General features: G+C 45.5%; 3 protein-coding genes across 7 annotated transcripts in view; 2 read left to right on the top strand and 1 right to left on the bottom strand.

The window, feature by feature from the left end:
* Window positions 1-27565, top strand: part of dtn (transmembrane protein 132C dtn) — a 60811-nt gene that overhangs the window by 19250 nt on the left and 13996 nt on the right. For all 5 annotated transcript variants that reach the window (XM_076688039.1, XM_034322042.2, XM_076688038.1 and 2 more), the window contains 2 exons: window positions 17746-18802; window positions 25224-25367. In XM_076688039.1, coding sequence (XP_076544154.1) covers window positions 17746-18802; window positions 25224-25367 — 1201 coding nt within the window. The remainder of the gene's footprint in view (window positions 1-17745; window positions 18803-25223; window positions 25368-27565) is intronic.
* LOC117603182 (uncharacterized) lies at window positions 9243-14200 on the bottom strand. The gene is made up of 5 exons (XM_034322067.2): window positions 14065-14200; window positions 12405-12647; window positions 11389-11652; window positions 10134-10358; window positions 9243-9821 (listed from the first exon to the last, which is right to left on the bottom strand). The coding sequence occupies exons 3-5, from the start codon at window positions 11635-11637 to the stop codon at window positions 9243-9245; spliced, it is 1053 nt and encodes a 350-aa protein (XP_034177958.2). The 5' UTR covers window positions 11638-11652; window positions 12405-12647; window positions 14065-14200.
* Pla2 (phospholipase A2) lies at window positions 14193-17724 on the top strand. The gene is made up of 4 exons (XM_076688044.1): window positions 14193-15356; window positions 15489-15648; window positions 16141-16299; window positions 16419-17724. The coding sequence occupies exons 1-4, from the start codon at window positions 15206-15208 to the stop codon at window positions 16498-16500; spliced, it is 552 nt and encodes a 183-aa protein (XP_076544159.1). The 5' UTR covers window positions 14193-15205; the 3' UTR covers window positions 16501-17724.

Here is a 27565-nt window from a genome sequence, read left to right as displayed (position 1 = left end):
CGAACGGAAAATAGAGATTTACGTCCGCCCTCGGGACTTTGAGTTACTTTTTGCAAAGCTCGTTCTTCGTCCTTTCCTGGCTCGATGTCGTTAAATTATACAAGCCAAGAACGGGAACGCAGCTCACCGCGTTCTTTGCAAAGATTTGCATTACTTCCACTAACACGTAGCCAAAGTAACACCGTGCATAACCCTTTCTTTCCCGCGGTGATTTCCTTGGAGAACCGGGCATTGGTGGTAGCTTTGGAATTTCAAGAGAAATTTTTAGAACACCAACTACCATGCACCAGGGTCGTATCCGTGAAGTTTCTGAAATTTCAACTAGAATATTTTTCTCGTTATCTTTCCGCGGAAACTAAATGAAGATGCGCGTAATATTCCGGCTATATTCCGTTTCACAAAAAGTAGCAAGAGTCGTAGATTCTATGAAATAACTGTTTCCACGTCACTGCCCAACCCTGTTGTCAGATTCTGAAAAGCTTCAACGTGTAACTCATCGATTCGAAACAAGACGAGGGCGCATAGTTGAAATAATCCCAGCTCGTGTACACCAAGTTGAAACGTCAGACAGGACACGTCGAACGTTCCCTTTCTCATGGCATTGTATTTTGTGTCCTGCCGACGTCGTAGGCGGGACACGAAAGTGGCTGAGGTACCACGGCTGTATCGCGTCGTTGGACGATGCCAGCAAAAAGGTGATAACGGAACAGTTGTCGAATCGTCGACGAGGATGGCATTCGACCCCGAAAGGGATCGGGGATAAAAGTGACTTACGGTCGAGGTCGACGCAGAAATCAAGAAGGGGAGTTGTAACGCGACGATTTGCTGAAACAGCAAAAGAAAATCTTTGAGTGACAAGGATGCTGGTTCATTGTCAGCATCTTCTTCTGATCGACCATGTCTCTGTTTCCTTTCCACCGAGTGATAGCGGGCGTGGGGTAACGTTGGCCACCTGCTTTCAAGCTTCCTTGATAATGCTGATGAAGCGTCTGCCCGTCAATTAGACGCAATTTTCGGCAGCAATTAGTGGAGTTACCGTCGACCGAATATCTTCCGGCTTTTTGCCGACGCTTGGGATAGCCGGTTTTTTATTTCTGCCGCCGTATCTGGGGAAGTTTGCCGGACTCGTTCCCTCCGTCTTTCCGGCTTCGGGTAATTTAGGGTGCTTGTCCATTTGGCGAGGCGCTAATTACGATGAATTGAAGAAATAGCTACATCATTCGCGAGGGATTTCGATACAATGGAAGATTGCTTTTAAACTAATTTCAGTATAGATTCGCCTGAATCCCATTAATTTAAAAAAGTTCATATACGCGCGTAAAGTTGATGCGAACGTGTACGTGCGTCCGTGGCTCTCAAAGGGTTAAACCGTTACATTGTTATCCCAGTAAAACTTTTTTCCCCTAAATTGTGACCTATTTTCCCTACCGCTGCACTCACCAGTTTGCAGATTCACGTTTAATCACTTTTCCATTGAGTGCATGTGTAAAGGGTTAAACTTTTGTCATAGTTATTTCGGTCATAAGAATTTTCTGCTAATTTTCATTAACGTTAAATAACAGTCGACAGGAAAGAAATATTGGCCTGTATTTTTTTTTCGCCGTTTTCGCACAGAGTAGCTGGTAGTTTCCCAGTCTAATTCGCACTATCAGCGACGCAGCGTAACCGGGCAAATGTTGCCTGGTAACTCTGGTGATCTGGGTGTACATCGCGATGAGTATAAATTGCGTTCGGACCGCAGTTAACCCGGATAACCGGCGTAGCTGGCTATGGATCCGCTCGTAAAACCATCGCATCGGGGGTTGGCGCATTCGCGTTCGCGTGTCGCATGTGTTGGCCAGCGGGAATAAATGCGCGGAGCGTGCACGCGAAGCGATACGCATTCCACGCACGAAAGCGGTTCCCTTGTAAAGGGAAATAACGAAAAATTGTGGCCGCTGTACCGGCCTCTTTTGTAGAAACTTATGCGCAACGACTCGGCGAAAATAACTTTTCCATATTTCACGAGTCGCGAGAAAGGAGACGCGTAACACCGCGAAGCTATGCATTAAATTTCGTCTGCGTACACCGGTGCGGTGTTTCGCTGACTGGCAGACGGCGATACATTTTCTTTACGTCGAAATATCGCTCGTGTACGCGTTCCCGTGTATGAAATTTTTCCCTCCGTACGAATATTACCTTTGGTCCAAAAAGGTATTAGGTATTAACCATGGACCATATTTGAGAGATGCATAAATTCTCACAGAATCCTGTCACCTATTTTACAAGTGCAGACGAAAATATTCTATAAAAAATATGAAATTGTCTTCCGTCTAAACTCGCGACGAATTTATCATGAAAGTCAGAGCATTAATATCGTTTAATAATGCACGAATAACGCCACTAATGAAAATACCGAGAAGTCTTTGGTGATAAACGTTCGAAGACGAATAAATCGTGGCTCGCTTGCGATGCGACCGCTAATATTTCAATCCTTTTTTCTTCTTTTGTTGAACGAGAAACGATGAGGGTGCATCAATCGGAACGAGCCGCGGTTTCGTATCTGTACAATTCCGTTCGTTCGCGATTCAGATACCGGAATCCTCTTACCGCTGTCAACCATTGTCCGACGCGAAACTCGGGTTCGATCGTTTCCGGTGCCGGTCGTTGGAACGCCAGGAATTCCTGGAATTCCTACATCGACTTAATAACGTCACCGCGTGTCGATCTGTATTCAAATTGACCGAAGGAAACGGATGTCGAGCTCGTTCGATGACAACTAGGGAGTAGTTGAGGTCGTTCGGTTAACGGTGACCAACGATTGATACTATTCGAAGCCTTTCGAAGCTAAACTGTGTCCAGAATGAAAGTATTTTCGGTATAATTTCACGTAACCTTAATCGGCTGAGTTAGCTTTTTAAACTAATTAAAAACTGAGAATCTGATAATACACGGTCCGACTGTAATTATCAGACAGTGAACGTTTCTCGATTTCCTCGGAAGAAAATTGAACGAGCAATTACGGAAACGGGCTACTAGTGGCCCGTCTATCGGATTATCAGAGGATGGTTGGAGAGGTCGACGTCCCAGACTTAGGAAAATAATCGAAACAGAGAGAGAGACGGGAGCAACGTAAAATCGCATCGATCGCGACACGATTGAATAACCTGCATTTTGCCAAGCCGATCTGCCAACCTTAGCGTAAAACGACCGCTCGACCGTATGAGCTGGCATTGGAATGGTGCTCTTGCCCATTCGCCTGGAGCCTCCATGATGATCGATTAATAGTTTCCAACGTCGTATTACTGCTGTCGTTTCTCTGCTAAAACGTACACTTGTGTGTTCCAACTATTATGGCGGAGAAAGTCGAATCGGAATACTTTGCGGAGGTGATTGCCCACCTATCAAGAGTGCCGGATACAGACGGTTCAATTAAGTAGAATGTTCAATAATTTTTCAATAAATGTTCCATCAATTCGTTTCGTATCGAAAGTGCCACTTCAGGGTACACGTTATTGGTGTTATAACTTTAAGAGGTTCTACTAAATTGAAACTTCTTGTAATCGATCGCGAACCTTTGCGCTTTTACAACGTAACAAAGATTCTTCAGGATATTAGGGATGAATTTTTTAATTAAACGCTTCCGTTTGATACTTCAAATTGGTCGTGTAATTTTTTTTCGATATTCCATATTGCCTTTTCATTATCGGTTCCATTATGAGTATTATAGTCAATAAGTTAGCTCGGATATAGCATTCCCTGGACTACAATCATTCCAATCAGAACGTATATCCAATTTATCAATCGTTTCCGCACAGCGGAGGCGTCTCTACCCTTCGATCCATTTAAACGTTTTAAACTTTATCGCTTCCTCTTTCTCTTTCTCTATCACTCTTATTGTTATCATTCCAGGCTTTATTGGTTCTTGAAATTAAACTTCGAAATTGTGACAGTTCGGCCGCGGCTGACTGAATTATTATCTCTGCCCTACTGTCCATGTTGAACGTTCGCTTTAGTGCATCCGTTTGTGCATCGTCTATATTATGGAGTCCATAAGCTTTCGCACACCGTGTGCAGGCTTGATCGATGACGTGTCCTCCTGCACGCTCTTCATCATTATCCCTCATGGCGATGCGCGCTCAACTTTCCGGAAACACGAAGCGTGCCTCGTAATGTACGAAGATGACGAAGCAGAAGAGGAAATAGGTTAAAGCAACATAGAAATCGTTGCTTTCGATCACCCCTTGGTCCTACCGCAAATCTTTTCTTTTCATTGCCCCTAGTGGAGTGATGTTACTGTCCCGAGTGGTTCATGCTGGCGGTTTTAGTCGTTTCTACTGTAGCTGAAAATTTCCTCTTCACCCCTGATCTCGCATCGATCGGTAGATTGGCGAGGGAAGCGCGATTTAGCACGGGTAAAAACGCACGAGGGTCTGCTGGAAACCGGTCACGGGAGCATTCGTTACGGTTTTATTTGTTTCGGCCGGGGCAGAGGCGACGATCGATCCTCGGCGGCGTCGCAGCCGCCACCGCCGCTGCCGGCACCACCTTCTCTATCGCCTCTCTTTCTCTTGGTATCTTGGTGACTTCGCCTCCGTTCTACCTATACCAACCTAATCGATACTCGACCCCGCTCCTCTCGATTCGACTGTACTTCCTTTCTTTGCTCTCTAAGAAGACGACGACGACGACGACGACGACGACGACGACGACGACGGTGGCTACCATGTCACCCTTCGTCTCGTCTCGTCGAAGCTTTCCTCTTCCTCTTCTTCTTCTTCTTCTTTGTGTCTCGGGCGCGATCTAATCGTTTGATCGAACCACGCCAGAATTCCGCTTGATTTCATCCTGTTGACCTTCTGCTCCATCCCCCCAAAGAAAGACGAGTAATTATCGGATGCGACCGGCAAGCAAGGATAATGCCACTGAAATTCTTCGGCTCTTTTCTCTCCCTTTTTCCTACCCCTTTCACCGACCGCCACGTCGATTCGTTTATCGAGATAGATTTTCGCCCGTATTTTTCGCGACGCCTTTCATCCGTCTCGCCTGTGGTACGCGTACAAGTGGATTTCTCGGCACGCTGATTTGTCTGCGGCCAGTTAAAATGGATCTCACGATGTTAAACGGAAGGGTTCGTTTCTTGGACACCAGGGAGAAATTTCCTCGAAGAGCTCTCGAGGCCGGGCTGGAGCGTACAATGTAAAACGGTAATCTCGTTTTCCTCGTTGTATGATCAAAAGAAAACGCCGGAAAGCTGCGGGCTGGAAAGAGTAACGAAATTACAGTTTGCAATTTTATTGGGCCACGTTGCCTGCACGTTGCTCGGAAATATTCGAAGCGGAGCTGAGCGTAATCATCGTATGCGCGGTGACGTTTCGACCGTTTCCGTGCTACACGCGTAACGAATATTTCTCTATTTATCTTTTAGCAGTAGCAATTTTTAGTATGTACAATTTTGCGATGTACAGAGACGTAGGATTTTTCCTCTCTGTCTGTTTAATTGAACGACATTACGTAAGGGCTGCTTAATGCTCGCGCCAAGATCGTGCAGCAGCGTTCCGACTCTAATGTGTTATGAATTATGCACTTGAGGGTTAAGTCCCTTTTAGTCCCCCGGTTTAGTTTGACGAGTCTCGGCTTCCTCTTGTATCATTATACGTTCAAGTAGAATTACCAACGTCGCCCGCATTTCCTAGCAACACAGTTATTACATAATTTCTCTCGCCTTCTCCCCTAAGTCTCCGAAGACAAACGTTTCGGATGTTTGCGCGAAACGCTACAACATTTAGAATTCGTTGCTTCGGCACGCGGGACGGCCCCTCGAGCGTGTAGGAAAGAAGTCTTTTACTTTCGAAAGGTTTGTGGAAAAATACGGTCTCTGAGCGGTGGTTTTAAAATATGAAAACTCTTGGAAATTGCACGCGACGTCGAGATAGATATTCGGAGATGTATATCTTTGAAAGCACAGATTTCCCTTCGCTCTTCACGAATATTTCCTGGTATTCGTTACGATGCTTGTCGTCGTTGAGAATCATCTTTCACGTTTAAGGAGTTAAGTGAAGGAGTTTAATTGAATCCCGCTAATGCCGGCTCGAGATCCATCCACCTTCGAGATGCCACTCGATGCTCCATCCAAAACCTCCTTCCGTTCCCAACTTTTTCCTGCGTTCACGCGTCGATACACTTTGAAAGCTTCGCGTTATCTTTGTTCTTACTTAGTCTATTTCGCAATTTCGCAATTTCGCAATTTCGCAATTTCGCGATGAATTCCGAGTACCGAATGAAAATAGGAGTATGACTTTTAAGCAGGTCTGAATTAATCGACATCGATTTATATTCATCGATTTCCTCTGTTTCCGGGCAAGAAATTATCATCGCTGAGAAAGCGTAGTCCGCAGGTTTATCCCGCGACCGCGTGCACAAGTTGGCGTGACGGAAAATGGGCGGGTGCATCTATTTTCGTTTCCTGGTCACGTAACTACTATACGGACATACATAATGCGTTGCTACTCGGGGGTATTCATCGACGCTACACCGCTAGCACCTCGTGCCGGTAGCAAGGTGTACCGACGCGTCTGCGTAACCAGGTATTCCGTGCTACCTAAGCGCCGGAAGTACCTGTACTGGTTCCCAGAAATATTCCTCCACTTACGAGGAATTTTACGGGCTTGACGCACGCAGATTTCCCTCAAGTTTTACTATCATCTGCCTTCATGAATATTGATCATGTTTTTTTTATTGATCCTAAGGTACACCAAAGAGGTGAAAATAGCTCTTGAGGTTGTGGTTGCAAACTGTGGGAAATTAGTGTGACAGTACGACAATTTAAGTAGTTTGCCTCTGTCCGTCGAGCTAATTACACGAGTAATTCTTTAGAAAAGAAGACTTCTTAATTCCACGTTCGACAAGCCGCGTCTATCAGCCGTCATTACAGCTATCAGTGATTTATCTTTATGCTTCCTTCTTGCCCTGGATTATCAATCTTCTCGTGACCGTCACGAACCCTTTGATGGGTACTTAACTTCTTATAAATCACCGCGTCGTCCCACCACCCAAGACTTTATCGATCAATCATCTCTATTCGTCGATGAAATACTTTTTTATAACGTCTCGAAGTCTTTGTATACCAGTAACTTACGCATATTTATGGGGTGTGCTTTTAGCTTAAACTTTCGTGCGCAATGACGTATTACGTGATGAGAATTGCAAGCGCCAGCTTTCTCTCTCTTTCACTTCGTCTCATAATTTATATCATGATAATCAACCTAACGAACGACCAGGCAAATAAAAGTTACGATTCAGAGAATTTCCTCAGACTTTTAACATCACTACTTCTAGCTTGCCGTTTCGTTAAACATTTTTAATTAAAACTTCTTCGTCGATGACGTTTCGTTCCTTCGTATTTCCTGCCTATCTCTTTAAACGAGTCTTCGATTTCAACGGGACTCTGTTTTAATTAATTGCTCCGAATCGTCTTTGAAAAGATACTACTTGGAAAGACACGATTTGGTAGAAACGCGTTGATTCGTACAGAATGTTGATGGGATTTCGAAATCGAGAGTTTTAATGCTGTTCACCTGGCCAGCAAATGTCCTAAAATTCAACACGTGTCTCCCAGGCGCACTTCAAACTTGGCTACAGGCTGTTCGTACTTTTATTGCATAGCGGGTGAGAAATCACGAGTGGGAATAAGCTACATTTTCTGTGTGTATTGTGTTTCGTCAAGTCTCCCCGCTTCAAAAAAAAAAAAAAAAAAAAACCGACACAAGGTGATTGCTGTGAAATTGACAGGCGTACAATACCTTTTTCAGCGAAAATTGCCATTGGTTCAGTGTACAAGGTATCATTGAATTATAGCTATACAACACAAACTCGTAAAACACGTTAAAGGAAAGTTTGTTTCTTTATACAAATCTGTGAATTTCGACAGCTTTTACCATATCCGGTTTATCAGCACGCCAAGTAATTTCTATTTTTTACACTCAAACAAACACGTTTCTCATTCACTATTTATCTGCTATTATCGCGTTCATTATATATGCGGCATAAATGATAACGTTTAATGGTAGGTAACATGAAATGAAGTAATCTACACGTGATATTACAAAACATGTACACTTCTTTATTTCCACAAAATAAAATTTAACATTGTAGCAATGTAACATCTAATAATCAGATTTTTTCAAGTGTTTCTGAACACGAATCACTATCATAATGGTTGCTTCATAAGGAAACAGCAATTACTCCATGTTAGCTATGTTCTCACTCCGTTTCCCCCTCGTTTTGCTTCAACGTTAAACGGAAAAGTATCTTTCTTCGCTCAATTAAACTTGTTCCTACGATAAACGTCGAAGTTCTTCGAAGTTCCGACTAGCTTGTACCTGTTATTCAGTACAACAGAGAAGCTCGTAAAGATTCTAAAAAAGAAAGAGCATCCTCGTAGATCCAGCAAGTAGTAAATCTCCATAATAGACCGAAGGATCCGATAGAAGAGAAAATAGAAAATACAGAGTCGGTCGAGACTGGTAATCTTCTTGACAAAGAGAGGTGAAAGGGCAATATGGACGAAGGTTTGATGACGCTGATTATTTAGCCAATTCGCCGACGAATTGGATGGATTCGCTGGTCGCGGTTGATCCTGGGTAGCGACGATGCCAAGGCCATTCCCAGGGGGATGCTGGAATTGCTTCCGGTCGCGTTCGAGCCCGGCTTTCGATATTCATGCGGACGAAATGAAGGAACGTCGGTGTCGTATATATTCCGGACGGTGTGGTGTCGCCGTCTGTGTAGAGGTGGTCCTTTTTCCGTACTCGACGCCGACTGAAGAGGCACTCGTCCCGATCGATCGATTGGAAACTATTCCCGGCCATTACGGTGGAGTTAGTCAGCCGGTGGGAGAAGGACGACTTTATCATGGGTCTCGTGCCCTCGACGGAACCGGCCAAACAGAGAGAGAGAGAGAGAGAGAGAGAGAGAGAGAGAGAGGAGAAAATACGCGTTGCAGGGGGTTGCAACCATCCACTCTCTGGGAGAGTCGAACGCCACTGATTCATTATGCACCCGAACGAGATCCGTGCAAGTGCAGCGAGTAAAGCGTGCGTACAGGACGTTGCAAAAGTAATAAGCATCGTTTAGATAGGCGATTCTTCGAAAAGTTAATTAAGACACCGAAGTCTTCGAAGGTAATGAAAATCCAATTTTCAACCGCTTATATCCCAAAATAGTTGTTGTCCCATGGAAGATGTACACTTTTGCATGAAGCTTCAAATTGTCATATTAGTGGACACGCTATTATCACGAGTATCCTCAAGTTCCGGGCAAAGAAAGTGCGTGATGTTCCGCGGTCCGACCATCCCTTCTTGACGACGACCACAATCCGCCAGCCATATTCCAACAGCCGTGACACGATTCGCGGACACCGGTCGACCGATCCCAGGCACTCGAAAAAACATTTGAAGACGATCTTCCTCTATTTCAGTTTTCATTCTTTTCAAAAACTCTTCGAAAGGGTCGGGTGGTGGAGGTGGCGTAGGGGTGCGTACCGTTTCTGGAACCGGCTCCAGACACTCGCAAATACCTTCAAGAATATTTCTGAGGCCGATGGACTTGTAATCGTCGTCCAGCCGTTGAAGGGACATCGATTCTTCTACGCTTCCCTCCTCGCCGAAGGAGGACGGTTCCTCGTCTCTGTCGTAGACATCGTCCATGTCGAAGAATGGAAAATCAGGAGTGTCCTGTTGATCAGCGATGCTTTCAGTGATAGCTGATGCACGACCGGTATGATCAGCGTGCTGCATGCTTTCGCGTTTTTCTTCTGTCGGGCTGATTTCCGGCTGAGCTGACTGAAATATTCAACGTTTTATAGAGGAACGTGGGAGAGAAATTGCTCGCCCGAACGTGATTAACTTTCGCCGGGGCTGGTGTAGGTAAACAGCCTTTCGGTTTGGAAGCGACGATTACCGTTTACTGTGCCAAAGAAAAATTATAACGAGCGACGAGCAAACGACCAACTCGTTTCCAGCGAAATTAAAAGGGATTATATTTTTAGCGTTCCTCGAACATAGAGAACCAGAGATTCAATCTTGTAGTTTGCATAGGATGTTTCAAAAACGTTTTGGCGAGACTATACATATACGTTCTGTTCGTTTACGAACCTCCTTTTTCTCTTCGTGTTCTGTATGATCGATCATGTCAGCTTCGATCTTCTCTTCCTCCCGAGGAAGCTGTTGCTGTTCCTTTTCCTTTTCCTGATACAGTACATCAATTTCCGAGGTCCTCGCGTCAACTCCGAATTCTTTAAGAACTTGCAATGTCTCCGTTGATCGACTGTCTTGGCTGGCGGTAAACCCGCAAATATCCTGCTGACCGGTGTCTTCCGCCTGATTGATAGCTCGATTGAAAAGGTGAAAGCATTAACTCTGTGCTAAACGTATATATACGGGTTTCGTGCCTTCGGTAATCAGAGGGTTAATTCCCAGGTAATCGATGTTTTCGTCCGCCGTCAGAATCGGCACGTTGCTCGATCGATTCTAACAGAGTCGACCAATCTCGCCGTTAGAATATGCTACAATCGAAACGGTCTTCTGTAAATTTGTCCATCGCGTTCCCGTTTCCTAGTGTACGCTCTAAAGCGGGTTTGCATCGCGCTGGAACGCGGAAAATAGCGCGTTCGACGCATCCAGTAATTATTTCCTGCTCTCCCCCCCCCCCCACCCAACCCTTCTGTGTTTCGATTGCGCGCGATTCCATTTGCATCGGTGCGTTATTAACGAAATTATATTTGGCCATCGCCAGGATGAGAGCACTCGACGCGAGTCCTCGCACAGCCTTTTCCGTTCCATTAATCGTTGGACAAGCTGGAATAGCTCGAAAAATCATTCGCCACTTTGAATAAGCTAACACGGTCAATAATACCGGGGTAAATCGCTCGTGGTCGCCTACGATTTTCCTCTTTTTAACCCTTTCGTTGCCAACCTCGACTACACCGGTCCATCACGTAACAACCCGAGGCTACTAATGAGGATACTAATTTCATTACTCGGGTAAACACGGTGGCTGGCTTTTCTCTCACTGGAAAACTCGTTAATTTTAATTTTTTTTCCTTCGACCACTATTAGAGGCTTCCGGAAGGCTGAATATCCGACGTTTCCTCAGAATTTAGGACACGGTTTACACGCGAAAGTAATAACTCTCGTATACCGGGTGTCATGCAAAATTTAGAAATACCATCAATTTTTTCCCGTCGTTGTCATTTTCTTATAGACGAGCCACTAAATTTTACGAGCCTATGAAAGATAAGTGAAATCGAATCTGTATCGATCACCCTATCAAACACCCCATCGCGAATCCGCTATTACCCTTACCTCCACGGTTTCTTAGCCATTTTTAGCGAAAAAAGAATGTATCTACCTCTTCCACCGTGGTGGACGACACCTGGAATAATTTCGAATCCAGCGTGCTGGTCTGGTCGGAATCGGTACTCGGTCCGCAAGGGCGAAAAAGTTGCTCCGTGTCCTTCCGATCCTCGGCCGCGCAGGTACATTCACCACTGCAATCCAGTTCGGCCAGGAACACGTACAAGTCGAGGAAGGTCAACAGAGGTATCATCGCGGAACCACCTTTTGGCTCTTCCGTCAGCAATTCGCACACGTACACCATCGTTTCGAGCAGATTCTGTGCGAAATGTGGTACAAAGGGGTGCATGTGAATTGGCGGACGATTCGTAGCTGGCAACAATGGCCGGTGATTAATTTAATTCAACCGGTAACGATGATTCATCGATTCCTATTACGAGTTCATGAATTAAATACATCCCGGAGGAACGTTGAGGCACGAGCTGCGAATCAAATGTAAACGAGATTGTCTGTGATAATCTTTCTTGAATCAATGCATTTACAGACTAATATAGTTTAATAATACGTTTCGTTTATATTTGATACAGCATTGTGATGCCAACAAGGCGGCAAACAAAACGTTCTTTCCGACCGGTGACAAAAAGAGATCAATTAGGAGAATGTTTTGTCTCGCTGGTGACCCGTTGTAAATCGGAGCGGTCTCGAACAAAGAGCGAATTGTTTCCATCTGTTACGCTTTCAACGATCGAATTCTTGCAGACAGAGAACGTCGAGGGGGATCATTGTTTAGAATACCACACGATTTTGCTGTCTCGACCTCGACTAATCGTTTACAACGGCAAAAAATGTTGCCGCTTATGCCATCTCCTGTTCACACGTTCGCAGCGACAAAACGTACTTCTCCTTTATCGATCTTGCTTTAGAATAGATTAGTAGAACCTTCTAAAAATATCGTTTGCTAGGATACGATAAAGATCAGCCGTGAAGGGCAACGAAGAGCGTACATATAGACTCGTTCTATTTTCGGTATTTCACGCGACAGAGTTTCTATTTTCGAGGCAGACAGCTTACCTTGCCGAGGAATCCGCAAGCGATCGCGAGGAATTTGTAAAAGTGGCATTCCCTAGCTGGTAAAAATTTGCCCACCGATAAAATCTGGAAGAGGATTGCTTCGGATAGTGCAATGCCTTGCCACCTCAACAGCAAACTCGTCAGGCAGATTTTCTCCACGCGACCGAACGCGTTCAAAAGGGTCCTCAGGTAGCCAGGGGTGATACCCGAAGGGTGAGTGAAGGGAGGGTACTCCAATCGTTCCTATGGAAATAAAGGTAGGCTGACAATTCATGGTCAGCGATTCTTTCGATCGCCGCACGTTAGGTCATATATAACGTTCAGCGATTTAATGACGTTAAGTTTATTGGTTTTAACTTTGTGCTCGATTCTCAATAGTCTCAGCTTGAATTAACTGATAAAGCTTTTACTTGTAACAATATTTTACGTAGAAAATTTGGTTCGCAAAGGGTGAAATTGAAGATTTCATCGACCGTACCCTTCTCAAAACATCGTCGTCGTTTTCGTAGCGTTAGTCAGCGTGTCTACACGGTTTATTTGAAACGAGAGCGATCTGGATATCGAAGCGGAGCATAGAAAAATATCGCCGACAGTTTCGCCCTTACAATCCTTCGTCTATGTATCGTATCGGGTCACGGACAAGCGTTTTACGTCGGTTCGAGGTTGCTTCCGCTGTTCCAGCGAATGAAAAATCCTTCGAGAGAGCAGCTAGAAAAATAGGAGAATCCGATAGTTCAAGGCTCTCGAATCTCCTGGTTCATAATGTATCAAGGTAGCAAGGAAAGGTCTCACCAAAAACGATACACGATATCCGTTCGGATCGAACGAATTAATTTATTGCGATCGGTTCAATTAACCGATTTAATCGTTTTCCTCTAGTTTGGTCCGTTAACCGTGCCGTTTGCGGTCCGGCTACGTTTCGAGTTGGTTGCACGATGGTACGCCCGGGAATCGTTGAAAATTAATTGGGTTCCAGGTGCGAAATTCTTAATCACCTTCGAAAATCGTACGGTAGAAACCGTTTCTTCGAGACTCGTGCAATTTATTCGATACATTTACGGTGTCGAATCGAGTAGCATCGATTGACCAAGTCCGATTAAACGGACTCGAAGACGTAAGCTGACCAACGCCATTAACCCGATGCTTGAATAATTAAATTCAGTCAGTGGATTTATTCACTTATCTGTCCACTTAATTACGGGCCCAGCAATGGAAGCAGATAAAATATATAGAACGTACAATGGAAGCAATAGAAAAGATTACGGTTAACGACGACACTCGAACGAGAGAACAAAGTCAAGTAAGTGAGCTACGCTTTAATTTACCGACTTTAATCAACCCTTTGTAAGATAATAGGGACGCGGAAAAAGACACGTCAGCGATACGCTCGAGACAAAGGACCGCGGGACTGAACGTGTCAGGCGAATTTTCTACACGACTTTATGCCAAACGGGTTATGCAGTTCAGAAGACCTTCTAAAGAGACGTTTCAATCCTTTGTTGCGACATCTATTGTGTAATTAATCGCATATCAATCTCAAATCAATCGCCTGAAACTCGATAAATAAGCTATACGTCGTCCGCGACAAAAAAGGTTAATCCCTAATCTTCGCAACCCCTTTAGATTTGAAAGAGAATTTCTTGATTTTCTGTATACTTGCCTTCACAGGAGGCACCTCGTTGTTCGCGAGGGCATGGAAATAAGCACACGTCCACTGCAGAAGATCATAGGGTTGCGTACGAATTGCTGCCTTTGCGTACAATTTCAAAATATGCGCAAACGTAGGCGGAATTTTAATTTGCTCGGCGCAGTAAATATCTGACATCTTTGAACGTTGAGCAGGAACATTCTGTTCTCGAAAATCCTTTGACGTTCGCTGCAAAAGAGTCGTGTTTTATTTGTTTCTCGTCGTCGTCGCTTTATACAGAGAGTGAACTAAATTAACACCAGAACAACCGTTGCTATTCGTCATATTTTATCGGCTTTGATTGTTCTAGCGGTAGGAAACGTCCTAATTTAGTATTCTGTAGAGATTCACCTCTATAACCCGTGATCATTACTTTCCGAACACTCTGACCACTGTACACTCTGGCCGATGCCATTTGTCGTCTCTTGAATTTCTCGCGTAAAAGAACGACGTCCAAAAGAGACACGTGTTGCTTGGACGCGTGTATTTATCAGAAGCCCGATACGACGAACCGTTTCACCCTCCACCCCTCGTCCGTTCATCCGTTATTCGAACTAACGAGCAATTTACACGGCGAAGATCATTAAAGTACTCGTTCGGTGGCAACTGCGTGACTCGACGCGGCGTGCGGCAATAAAACATCGAAGCGTTTTATTTCGCGTCACGAAAAGTTATTAAACCGATGGAAACGCCTGCACCAGTGCACACGATGTTTACCCTTTTAACCGACGCATAAATTACTTGGACGACCAGTTGTTAAATTTATGCGCGTTCGAGGGGGGTAGATCGAGCGTCAGGTAGCCCGTTTCCGGACTTGTTTTCCCCGCGTCGCGATTCGAATTTTGTCGCGTGATTATCGCGATGAACCCGGTGGTCGCCCATTTCGTACGCCGACCGTAATTTTCACGATTAGATGCGACGAAACTGGGTCGTACGGGGGGCCGAGCTTTTTCATATAAACTGGAGGAACGACGAGGTGTGCGCACGTTCCGCGAACAGCGTCGCCCCGCGCCGGAAGGAACCGCTTTCCTCGTGCTTGTCGCCATTTTTTTCTCAGAAGAGGCTGCTTTGCAGAACTCTCGTTGTTCCGTTTCATCTTCTTTTCACGTGAACGATGCTGCTTCCGAGACTTTCCACGATTCTTGTGCTCTGCCTTTGTCTCGACGATTATGTTCACGCATGGTCCATGTACCTTAGCGACGCGAATAGAATCGGCAGCAACAATTTACCGGAAGTGACGGAGAGAATAGATCTGATATACCCAGGTAAGAGAGGAAGAACGGCAAGAAAAATCTGTAGACAGGAGCATATAAGCAGTGAGAAAAGATCGAGATGGTATCGTAGACCAGCTCGTTCGTTAGCAGCTTTGCACGTTCTCTGAAACTTCCTTCCGGCAGGGACACTATGGTGCGGAAGCGGTAGCAAGGCATCGAATCCGAACGAGCTAGGGACATATAACGAGACAGACGCCTGCTGCCGGGACCACGATATGTGCCCCGACGTGATCGAGGCTTTTCAAAGTAAACACGGATTGACTAATACCGCCTTCTACACCAGGTTTCTTTCAAATTTTATTCATTTTTATTCTTTCTCAGTTCCTTCAACGCATACTCCAAACAGTTTTCGAAAGGGTTGAACTATTTGTTTCTTCGATAAACGCCTTTCACCTCGCTCGATACACCCTCTCTGTTCCAGCGAAAGGGGTCGGTGGTTTTCAAGTCTGACGCAACCGCGTGCAGGCCTTTGAACGTACAGCAACTTTTGTCGTAACACGCGACCGTTTCGAGGCGGAACGTTAACGATCGCGGTAATGTCAGGTTCGCGTGAACGCCCACACAGAATTTTTTCCCTGTCTTAGTGTCCAACGTTCGGTGAGAAATAGCGCGCGATTAGGCGTAATTCGCGTTAGTTATATGCTACTAGGCTGTGCCATAAATCACAAAGCTCTGAATGTGATATTAATCGTTTGGAAAGATGCGTAGAGGGAACCAGAATATAAGATGTTGTTCGTTAACAAAGGAAAGTGACAGTAGACAATTTGTTTAACAGGTTAGATTGCGCGTGCGACGAGAAATTTTATGATTGTCTTTCTAAATCGGAGGATGGCATAGGTCATAAAATAGGATACATATACTTCACCCGATTAGGCACTCGGTGCTTCCGCGAGGATTATCCGATCGTGGAATGCAAACGCGAGACCGGCATATTGTAAGTCTAACTCGTTAAACGCGACATTAAACGCAGTTATCAGCTTCACGATCCCTTCGTGCAAGCTTGATTTCGAGCTTGAGTCGTTTCAAGCGGACAACTTTAATGATCCCCAACAGTATGAAGACTTGTTTGGAGTACGAACTGGACACCAGCCAACCGAAGGAGTACCAGTGGTTCGACGTGCCTCCGTTCGATTGAATTCGCCATGGAGCCTGGGGAACTGCGTCGCTCACGAGCTAGACGAACCTCATCGATCCTTGGAAACAATGTACCCGAACATCGAATAAAATCGTGAATAATAAATTCGTTTGCCGCTGCTGCGAGTTCTGGATCATTGTCCAATGACCTGAACACACTCCTGTTCGTTAAGCGAAACGATTTATCAAATATTCAGCTGTTTAACACTACACTGGTGTAGTTGTAGGGAGAGAGAGAAAGGGATTTGTTAGCGGACTTGTTGATAAGGCTATCTAGGTAGCTAGTTAAAGTCTACTTAAAGTATGTATTCGGATAGATCTGACTGTGCGAGAAACAGAATAGAACTTTCTTCGAATTAAGCTATTCTAGTCGTTGTCGCCTAAGCGGTCGAAATTAATTTAACAAGAACTGCTCTGTGTTTTCCTTAGGGCGTTAATAAATCCACGAGACGACGAGCGTTTCTATTACATCCGAGTAATTTTCAGAATTTATTAGTCGACTCGAATTAACATAGAAACGAAGGAAGAACAGCGAAGGGCTTAACTTCGATGTAGGAAGTAAGGAAAGGGCTAAAGTCTAAGGATCCATTTCGTTGTAATTTTGTTTCGAGCCTCCCGTGTCCAGCTTATTACACGAGGGAGCGCGCTTCAACTCGGATACTCGGATCTCGATAAAAATGTCCCAGATAGAAGTTCGAGTGGAAAGTCGTGTAGAAATATCAAGAATTTCCTCGATACGACGTTACTTTTCTCGCGGCCCCGTTCGATAAATCGAAGAATCCGTTCTGCTGGTTGATCGAGAGTCACGGTAGCGTTCTCGATAAGGCATAGTTTGGGAATTTCTCCAGCTGAAACAAAGTTGCTGTACTTATGCGCGTTCGAAAGTCTACACAGGTGAACGGAAAGGTTGTAAATCGACAAGGTGAGGCGTGGCATGGTGTGGTGTTGTATGGTTGTAGCGTGGCGCGGCTGCGCTCGATCCGGACATAAATTTCCAGGGAAATCCTCCGTTAAGCGCCAGCTGCCCGCACACCCTTTTCCGTAGAGCGAAGGAAAACGCGTGGAAAGGTGAGGCCAATTCGGTCTCTGTTCGCTTATCTTTCACGCTACCCGCTCGCTGGTCCGCTCCTTCCAACGCGATTCTTTTTATCTTTCATTCAATTTGTTCAACACACCTACCGATGTATACGATCGTGTGCCGTGTGGTCTCCGACTCTAACGGAAACTTTTATTTTTCTCGTTTCAGACGTGGCAGCCTCGGTGGAGGTTCATTTCGAGAACAAAGACGGCGGATTCTTCCTGAAACACACACCGAGGCAATACTATCCTGTTAGAGGAGATTCGGTTCCAGCGATATCTCCGTCGACGGGATCGACGTCGAGCGGGAACGGTGGAGTTCCATCGGCACCGCCTGGTTCCGTCCTCTCGATAGACAAGTTCACGGTCTTTCAAACGAGCGAGCCGGTCTCGGTGAGAGCTACTTATGGCCCGTTTAGCACCAAGCAGACCGTACCGGCTCGCTATATAGTTCCGGACCCGTTGGACGCGCTTCCGGGTCCGGAAACCAGGCGAAACCTGACGGCTGCGACGATTCTGGACGCGCAAGAGTTAGGCGCACGCCACCTGGACATGTCCGCTCATCTGGTAGGAAACAGCGTGCCGCGTGATTCACCGGTGCTAAGAGTACTCTTTCATGCCGGAAGCGAAGCAGGCGGAAGGCGCCAGTTGCTACTGGCCCGACATCAGAGGGTCTGCGTGGTTCTGCACGCGAGTCTGGCATCTCCGTCCAGGAGCACAGCGAACAGAAGCAACGGTAGAAGTTACTCTTCTTCTTCGTCTCCTTATTCGTCCTCGTCATCCGCGCTTACCGCAGCCTGCAGCCCCGATGGAGAGAACGGTGTTTGTCTGGCACAGATCACCATACCCGCCGATTGGTGGGCACCGTTACCGCCTCCCGATGCTTCCGGTCGGGTCAAGGTCGCCAAGAGCCTGCCAAGGCTCGTGCAGGTCGCTTACTCGGTGCTCGAGCCGCGAACAGAGGAGGCAGGCTCCGTCGACAGCGGGGCTGGTTTCTGCAGACCCAGAGTGCAAATTCAGCCCGTCACGCCGCTAGGGCAAGTACCTTTGGCCCCGAATCGAGCTGATTACAAGGAACTCAAGGAGGGCGATTCGCTGACTTTGCTAGTGCCCCATGGACCCCTCTATCCGCGCTCCAGGTTGCACGTTCCCGCCTTTCTGCATCCCACCAAGGCTACCGATCCGAGACAGGACAGGCCACCATTGATCATTGGTGTCTACCTGAGGTAAGTCATTTTTAAATTGCCCACTCTGTGGAATAAGGCTTAGTTTACTTTATGATTAAATTATCTCGATGTACTCGGTCTTTTAATGAGGATAGCTACAATGCTGACGAGACGTCGTCGGGATATTTATCCTACTGGACGCGGTTTAAACTCGAAGCATCGGGCGGTGTACTAACAGTGTACACATACGTCAAGAGTGTATACATTCGAGCATACTATGTATTGTTTAGACGGGGTATTCATCTGAACATTCGCCTCGAATGAGCAAAGGTTTGAATAGCGAGGATGGGGAGCTGATCCGTTCATTCAGGCCGAATGCTCAAATGAATACCACGGAGTTTACCTAACAGATTCTGCTGACTGTCAGACACGAATAATGCAAACTAAACGAACCACCAATACCTCTGTTGTTTCTCCTCTACTTTCTTTAGTAGAGAACTGCTAAACTGATCAGCATCAGTCAGCATTAAACGCGCTGTCACGAAGATATTTTAAACGTCGAGGTTTTGCGTTGTCGCACGGTTTAAGAAGTTTCACAGTGGCAGACTATGCAACAGCGAATTAACGGGTAGAAAGGGTGGGCTAGTTATTTAGAAAGGCTCTGAAACTCTTGACGCTTCTTTTGGGCGTAGCTGGAAGCCGTTGGAAAAGTAATTACGAGAAAGTCGAAGCAATTTTCGCGACGAAGAAACACGCCAGACAACGGTGGCTCGAGTCAAACGCTTGCGGAGCTTCTTCGTTTTTAGCTCGTGGTTCAAGTCAGTTGCAACGTCTATTTCGTTTTTGTTAATACACGCAACGCAACGGTCGGGAAACACGCGATGAAACGCGGCAAAGACCGACTGAAATTCACTTTATTCGCTTTACCTGCTTCCTCGCTGCTGAACTTGCTGACTTTTTTCTTGCGCGTGAACGTCCACCGGAAACTGCTTTAATGCACCCTCGAGAGTAGCAGAGAATTCTGCGCCCGGTCAGAAAGTGGAACGGCAAGCGGGGACAAAAATTTCCTAATTGGATGAATTGTCGAGGAGCCGCGTAAAGTTATAACCTTTTCATTGTTAGTAAACTCTCCAGCCGTTTCCTTCTCCATTCACCGCGTTTTATTCGTGCTGGTAACGAGAAAACGTCAGTGTGACGGTAATCGACATCCGTCAACTTTCAACAGCTTCGTCGTGGCCCTGTTTTTATATATCATCGCAATTTTTCAGGAAAAATGTTCGATTTTTGAAAAGCATCGTGTTAAAGTGTGACGTATCACGATGAACGTGTAACAATGGAAAGATTTTATCGGGAGATAACCTCTTGGGAGAAGATACGCGATTCGTATCTCTATCAGTGAGAGGAAAGGGAGGTTACCCTATCTCTTAAGAAGAAATCACGAGCGGTGCGAGGAGCGTGATCTCGAGTTGCTTAGAAATTCGATTACCCAGCGAGCTTACTTACACTGCTACAGAGATAAAGGAATTTTTGCTCGCATAGCTACCGCGAGTTTTATCTGAAAAATGTCGAGTTATTTTATATACCGTCCCCTCCGCGCCTCCACCAACAGTTGCTGAGTTTTATTTTCACGATATCTACTTCCACGTTAGACTGAAGGAATTTTATACAGAGTGCCGTGTAATTGATGGACACTGAGTTTAGAGCTAAGAGCTAAAAGCGCGATGCATCGTTATTTCAACCGTAATATCTCCAAATGATCTGGTCAGGATGGTTCGGAAACGGTTGGCAGGTTTAGCCCCATCCTTCGGGTTCGTCCTCCGGTATCGATCATAATTATCGGGCGAATTATCGGTGACAGGTTGAAGTTTAATCGAGCGAACGCGTTTCTCGCGATCGACTGGCGTGGTCGGTGTTCCGTTTCGTTTCGTTTCGTTTCGTTTCAGTTGGTGATCGATTCGCGAACGGTGGTAGTCATTGAATAAATTGTGGCCGCTTGCCCGACACCGGTCGTTCGTCAACGGTTCCCCAGAATGCTTGGCGGGCGCGGGAGATGGCCCCGATAGCAACCGCTTTGCACGTCGCCGATTTGTATGTAAATGCCGTCGATGGTCTCGCGGAAATAACTTGATTCGAACTTGTAATTGCATCGACGGAAACCGGCTTGCCATTTTACGTCCACCCCCCTCTGCTTGCTTTTCAACGAGCAACAACAGCGTCGAAGCAAAAGGGAACCAACCCCTTCTTTTGTGCAAGCTTCTTTTCAAAAGCCCAGCCAATTCTTGTCTCTCCCTGTCGACGTTTTTACAACGCTTCCCCTTCGCGTTGGCTGGCCATTTCGCTTGGATATCGCGGCCAAACGACCTCCTCACTCCACCTAACCTTTCCTAACCCTAATTTGCTCCCAACCGAGGTTAACTTAATTACCCCTCTGCCCGACTGACAGGGGTTGCTTCGTTTGCTGCGGATAATCGACCTCGTCCAGGTGTAATTCGATTTGGAAAAAGACGAACGCGTGATGATCCTCTGACTCTCCTGACCAACCGCTTCTCCTATATATAGGTAATAATAGGTCATATTATAAAGGCAAAATGAAAATGAAATTGTTCTTTCGAGAAAAACCACGCAAGTTTACCGGCTAGATGGAACGAGGCTAAAGCGAGAAGACTTACTCGATCGGTGGCGGCCGTAAATCGAATCTACCGCTTGTTTTGCATCGTCCATCGAATTAACGACCGTTTTATCCCCCTTCTGCAGATTCTATTTGCACCGGCGGCGGCATGGGTGCACCGATCTCTCGATAATTCACGCGACCGATTGTCCGTGTCGCGGCTATCGATTTCGCGCCGCACCCTCGGAAACGCGTTTTTCCTAGCAATTATAAACGAGAAGAACGAAAGTGCGGTGGGAAATTGATTCGTTCCAATTGATGGATTCTTTGACACGGGCTCGCAGTGTAATTTTAAGTAAAATGAAGCGCTAAAAATACACGCAAGGCGGTCGCATAAGGTTTCCTTCGTTACGTGAAATTCGTAAAATTCTTTTACCGGCCGAAATAAGATTTCCATCAGTCCTTTTACCTTTGCAACGAGGCCAGAGCAAAAATTTCGATAGAGAGACGATTGCACGTTATCGGAGGTTCGTTTGCTATACAGCAGAGCCTGCGGTAGCAAAGCGTAAAACGCTTGGGCGAAACGGTCCAACGCGATTGGTAACACACTCGAGACGAGAGAGTAGCGCGCGAAGCGCATAGATATTCGTCTGACGTGGCGTCGGATAGACGGAGAGGCAGGTTTCCTCTAGCATCGTAACTTCCCCGTAACGCCGACCCCATGACCCGGTCACGTAACTGGAGCGTGAATTCTCGGGAGCAAAGACTCGCAGCGAGGAGAGTCGTAGGCGAGCCGACGCGGCGCGGCGCGGCGCGGCGCCGCGACGCCGGATTGTAGCGTTCCGTGGAAATGTCCTTTCGAGCGGCATCGAACGAGCAGCTGCTCTTTTTCTTTCGTTTCGTGACGAGGCTACCGATCGACTCGGTATTTGCTTCCTCGAGGTCGATCCGCTCGCGCGCCTCTCAACTCGCTTAAACTTCGTTTCGTTTCTCCTTTTTAAACTTCTTCTGTGAATTTCGAACGAGCCACGAAACGTAAAGAAACTTCGTTTTTCGAGTTTGTCGTTCCTCCTCGAACCCGATTAGAGCTTTCACGGTCTCTCAACTTTATTGCTAATTAACATGTATGACATGCATATTGCAGTGAGAGAACTATAATCCCAGAATGTTCTCTCTTCATTTCTTTTCCCCCCTTTATTACGCTGCTTTTATTACTCGAACATTATTACACCTACTGTTTAACGGTTTAATAATAATCTTTCGAGCACGAACGACGTGGCTGTGAAGTACACTTGGACCACAAAAGGTTCAAACGTAGTGCACACCAGAGTAGGTCCTTTTGACGCGCGTTTAATTATGGGCCGGATTAATTTTTTCGACGAAGAGGATTAGAAGAGGTAACGCGCGCGATAATTAAAACGTATTAACGGGACCACTTGTCTGCAGCGCTCTTCTCTGCGCGTTAATCCGCGTTTTTTGGACATTTTAATTGCATCGTTTCCGGTGTACCATGGCGTACAGCTCTCATTATTAACGTCTCGAAGTTGCCAACTTTCTCAAAGACCATTTATCGTACTCTTGCGCGACTTGCTGCGACGAGTTGAGAAAACTGTACCAAGAAAGTCCCACAATTCAGCGACGATCCTGATCCAACAACGGAATTCGGTGATAAATTTTCCAGAGTTTGAAAAATTTCAAATTCAAAATCTAAACACGATGCTCTGTTCTCTCTTGCTCCCTTTGTTCTTTTATAATTGATATCAACCACGTCGCGCTCACGTTTTTGCATTGAACAGTCCTCGCTCGGTAATTGAATCGGACCGGCGGAAAATATTTTTCAAACGCAAACACGCCGAGATTTTCTAGCGAGTGGTTATTGCGAGGCGTTCGTGTTCGAACGGCACGTCGAGTGTATGATCGACACCGTTTGAACGTTCCTTTGAAAAAAGAAAGAAAAAATATCCTACAGGATGTCTCAAAAAGTTTGTATATTGCAAAAACTGCAGATGCGTTGAGTCGAAACACATCAAAATCTCTTTTACCATTTTGCAAGGTGTGGCCTCAATAAACGATTAACTATTGGGTGTCCGATTTCCGGGGTGCCCTGTGTTGTACGCCAGCTGCTCTACGGCTCGAACAGGGCACCCCGGAAGTTGGGTACCCGATTTTTAATCGCTTATATCCGAAAAACGAGGCCGCAGATTGCAAAGTGGTAGAAAACTTTTTCATTTGTTTTGGCACGAGGAACAACTTTGCGGTGTAGTTGTTTTGGAACATCCTGTACAGGTTATCGACGGAGGTAACGATTTGTCTAAACGGAACTCGTTCCGTGAATAGCTCGCTCCGAGGCCCATATTTCATCTTGCTCGAGGAAATTCAATTTTCAATCCGATACTTTGTAATCGAGGGGACAAGGCGGCCGACGATGAACGATTCCAGGAGCCATCCGGTGCAAGACCACGGGACGGAAAGAGACAGATTCTCTTCTCCCACGTTGAATATCGCGATGAACAAAAGAAGATGACGTTATTACGTACGACAGGCGAGAACCGATCATCGTTGAAACTCTGTCGCGATCGAGGTTAAGGCTGCTTTCATACAGAAAAATGTTTGTCGTGCCAGAAAAATGTGTCGCAATCGAGACGCGTCATTTCAAATATTTGCAGTCAGAAAAATATTAATTCATGCAAAATTATCACGTTTCTAGTTGGAACGAGGTTTTTCCGGTTAATTAAATTCTTTGCAGTCGAAAGCCGGGCTATTCTCGGCACGAGATTTAGTTGCCACCTATTAATGCAACACGATCCGATCAACCTTATTACCTTGCATTGCGCTGATTACGCTAATAATCTCATTGTGTTCTATTTGAACATACAAGTGCATTATCGTTCGCAGAAGGTTAATGCGGGGGTTGGGAAGATAATTGTTCAGTCACGAAATTACTCGCAGAGTTTTTGCAAGAAAAAAGAAAAGTAGTAAAAGGGTGGCGTCGAAGAATCACACGTAACCCTTCAACTTTAGCAGTCGTCTCTCCGGCTTAAAACTCCACCTTCCCTTTTGCTACACTTTCACGACTTTTATTTTTATCGGTTCTTTCCTTCCGTCTACCTTCTGTTGATCGGTGATCACATTTTTCTCTTTTCCTTTTTTTTTTTTTTATCAGACCATTTTCGAAACGATTTCCGGAACTACGATAAACCCTCGCGATGCGACGTTTACTTTCTCGTTTTCGAACCGCTCGCTCTACCAATCGGACGTTTTTGTTTGCACCGCGAAATTCGCTGGCCTCGTTCTGATTCTGCTCCGACTAATCGAATAGTCGCTCGTTTCGTAACATCAGCCATGCTTTTCTTCTTTTTTAATAATGTAACATCTTCGATTGATTAACGGACGAAATAGAATTTCATTGTGCTAGAAACAACCGCTTATAGTTGGTCTATCGATTTCTTTAGCCGGTACTGTTCCGTTATCTAAAGGAGTAAGACAATTATCATCAATTTCCTTTTTATTCATTATTTCAATTCCGCAGCTAATTACTTTTCGGGAAAAAAGTCCTAGATAATCGCATGATCTATCTCTATTCTATAGTGATTAATGGTAACGAGGTCATTCGTGGCCCTGTGAAACTTCTACCCTAAATACTACTTGGATAATATCTAAAGAAGTAGCGTAAATCGAAGCACGTCGAGTGCAGCAAACGACCTACCATCCAACAGTTAATCGTTAACAACCGAAGCCATAATATAGAAAAGTTTGCTAATACTTTAACGATCAGTGTCACGCATTCTATTTCTTCTTCGCGTTTCACTCCCTTTCTATACAATATTGTAGTTATCAATTTAGAAATTAATCATAATTTAATGGATGTTCCAGAGCCAAGGTGAAATCCGGGATAAAGATCCTAGACGCATCATCCAGCAATCCAGACTGGGTCGTCGATAGCGAAATAAATGCGAAGAACACGGTTGCAACGTTCACTGCAAGACGAAAGGAGAACGCTTCGCGAGTACCAAACGCGTAAGTACGTCACACTTTTGCGACAGGACTTTTATATTACCAAAGTTGGACGCGTTTCCGCGAAAAATGATATGACAAGTATTTCTATCGCATTTCAACGCGAAAACGGCGGGTAAGGTCGACATAAAAGAAAACACTTGGGTAAAAATGTGTACGTATTTCTATTTTATTACGACAAGTGTTTAGGAATAGAAACAATTACATGGACGAACGTTTATAAGAAAATCATTAAAATATTTCTTAGATCTATCAAACCATAAACTTCATTCGATAATTTATGCAATTTTTGATTACGGATCTGTTCTTCTTCGTTTCTGGTATCATCTCCCGAAATCAAGCCAGAAAATCACGTCTTTGTCGAGGATTTTCTGGTAGTGTTTTACCCTTCGTTCCGCCTTTCTCCTCGGACGAGGATGAACTGCTCGAAGAGCTGCTGTCCGTTAATTCGGCTTCTCTCTTCTGCTTCCTGTGCGTGGATTTTTGATCACTGTCGTTGTTATCGTTGCAATCGTTCCTCTTTTTCTTCTTTTTCCCACATTTTTCATCGTCGTCATCGTCGTCACTGTCGTCGTCGCTATCGTCGTCGTCATTTTTCTTGTTGCACTTCTTCTGCTTCTTGCAATCATCGTCGTCGTCGTCGCTGTCGTCGCTGTCGTCACAGTCTTTTTTCTTGGACTTTCTCTTCCCATTATCATCATCGTCGTCGTCACTGGAAGAACTGCTGCTGCTGCTGCTGCTGCTGCTGCTGCTACTGCTACTGCTACTGCTACTGCTACTGCTACTGCTACTGCTGCTGCTGCTGCTGCTACTACTACTGCTGCAGTCGTCCTTGTTTTTCTTCTTACTCGATCGTTCCTTTCTTATGATTGTTTCTCCTATTTCCTGGATCTGCGTATCGAAGGTCTTGTCCACGTCTTCTTCGTTCTTTTCTGTCTCCTTTGTTATCAGCTCTTCCACCATGCACGACTCCTTGTCCGAACAACCGCGAACTAAAGCTCCTTTATCGCGATACAATTTCACTCTCAATAACTTGTTCTCTTCTTGCACATCCTGGTTGGCCAACGGATGCGCTTCGACAAGAAGCAGCGTCGTGGCCAGAACGGCGATAATTAGCGCGTTGGAACGCATCTCGTCAAAATATACTTCGGTATCTAACTTGTCCGTCTGTCCAGGCTCGCGATCTTCTTATATAGCCATTGCTGACCGATAAGTCGAACGAGTCAAAAAACAATCTGACGTGTATCAGTGGTACTCATGGGACGATGCTTGATTGGGAGCATCCTAGATTAATCTGTTATTGGATTATTAGAGAAGGTGGAGGGGTAATCGAGTCGATAACGGCGTTAGGAAGCTTCTTGTAGATACAACAGCGGGGAATGATTAGGTTTCTCAAGAGTATCCTGCGCTCATTTTATCCTAGGATTCAGAAAGCCGGTGAAAAAATAATGACACGAGTGAGAATCGAAGCGGGAGAAGGATCTTATCGAATGTTGGCTAGGTGCAGAGAACCAGGGAAAAAAGTAAATGCAATGAGTATCACTGGGCTCATTGGATGGTCGTTATCGCAGCTAACCCTTGCGATGCTCCGCTTTGATTTCCTCTTTCTTTCCCCGAAGTGTAACTACGTGACCATGGCTTCCATGAAATCAACAGTTTACTAGTTCTGCTAGTTTTGGATCAACGATCGAGGATCGCGCCAAACACGCAACGTCGAGACCTATGATCTCGATAAAACTCGGTACGGGTCTAGAGTCTAGAAGATTTTCCTATCGTCGCTCGAATCATAGCTTGCTTTCCCTATCGATTCTTTGCTCGTTCGTACGCCGCGCCGCGCCGCGCCGCGCCGTCTTTCTGCTAATTTTAGTTCGCTTTCTTTCCTTTTAACTCCTCGCTTCGTTCCATTTTCGAGCTGATCTCGAGAGCAGCGTCAGCCTATTGCCTTCGATCGTTCTAATTCCGATTCCCAGTTCTCGCTGAAACACCGATAAATCCACGATAGTTCCTCTTTAATTTCGCGCTCGATCTCGCGATTCTATCCCGGACCTGTTTATTTTCAATTCAATATCGCTCGAGTCAAGGAGATGTTTTATCGTGCACGCGATGCTTTTTTCCTTTTCTTTTTCCTTTTCCTTCCAATGATTGATATTTACTTAACGTCGCATTAAATAAATGGTTATCAGTAACCGTGATAACGGGGC

The sequence above is a fragment of the Osmia lignaria genome, chromosome 4 (genome assembly GCF_051020975.1).
Source record: "Osmia lignaria lignaria isolate PbOS001 chromosome 4, iyOsmLign1, whole genome shotgun sequence".
Classification (NCBI taxonomy): Eukaryota; Metazoa; Arthropoda; class Insecta; order Hymenoptera; family Megachilidae; genus Osmia; species Osmia lignaria.
The sequence above is the reverse complement of the archived record's forward strand: the minus strand, read 5'-3'. Positions and strand labels throughout refer to the sequence as shown.

Excerpts from the sequence above, each read along its gene's own strand:
- LOC117603182 (XM_034322067.2), bottom strand. The coding sequence starts at position 11,637 with ATGGTGTACGTGTGCGAATTGCTGACGGAAGAGCCAAAAGGTGGTTCC. Across the intron at positions 10,359-11,388 it reads CGTCCACCACGGTGGAAGAG|GCGGAAGACACCGGTCAGCA; the intron begins GTAGATACATTC and ends GCTATCAATCAG. Across the intron at positions 9,822-10,133 it reads AACACGAAGAGAAAAAGGAG|TCAGCTCAGCCGGAAATCAG; the intron begins GTTCGTAAACGA and ends TGAATATTTCAG.
- Pla2 (XM_076688044.1), top strand. The coding sequence starts at position 15,206 with ATGCTGCTTCCGAGACTTTCCACGATTCTTGTGCTCTGCCTTTGTCTC. Across the intron at positions 15,357-15,488 it reads AATAGATCTGATATACCCAG|GGACACTATGGTGCGGAAGC; the intron begins GTAAGAGAGGAA and ends TCCTTCCGGCAG. Across the intron at positions 16,300-16,418 it reads AAACGCGAGACCGGCATATT|TATGAAGACTTGTTTGGAGT; the intron begins GTAAGTCTAACT and ends GATCCCCAACAG.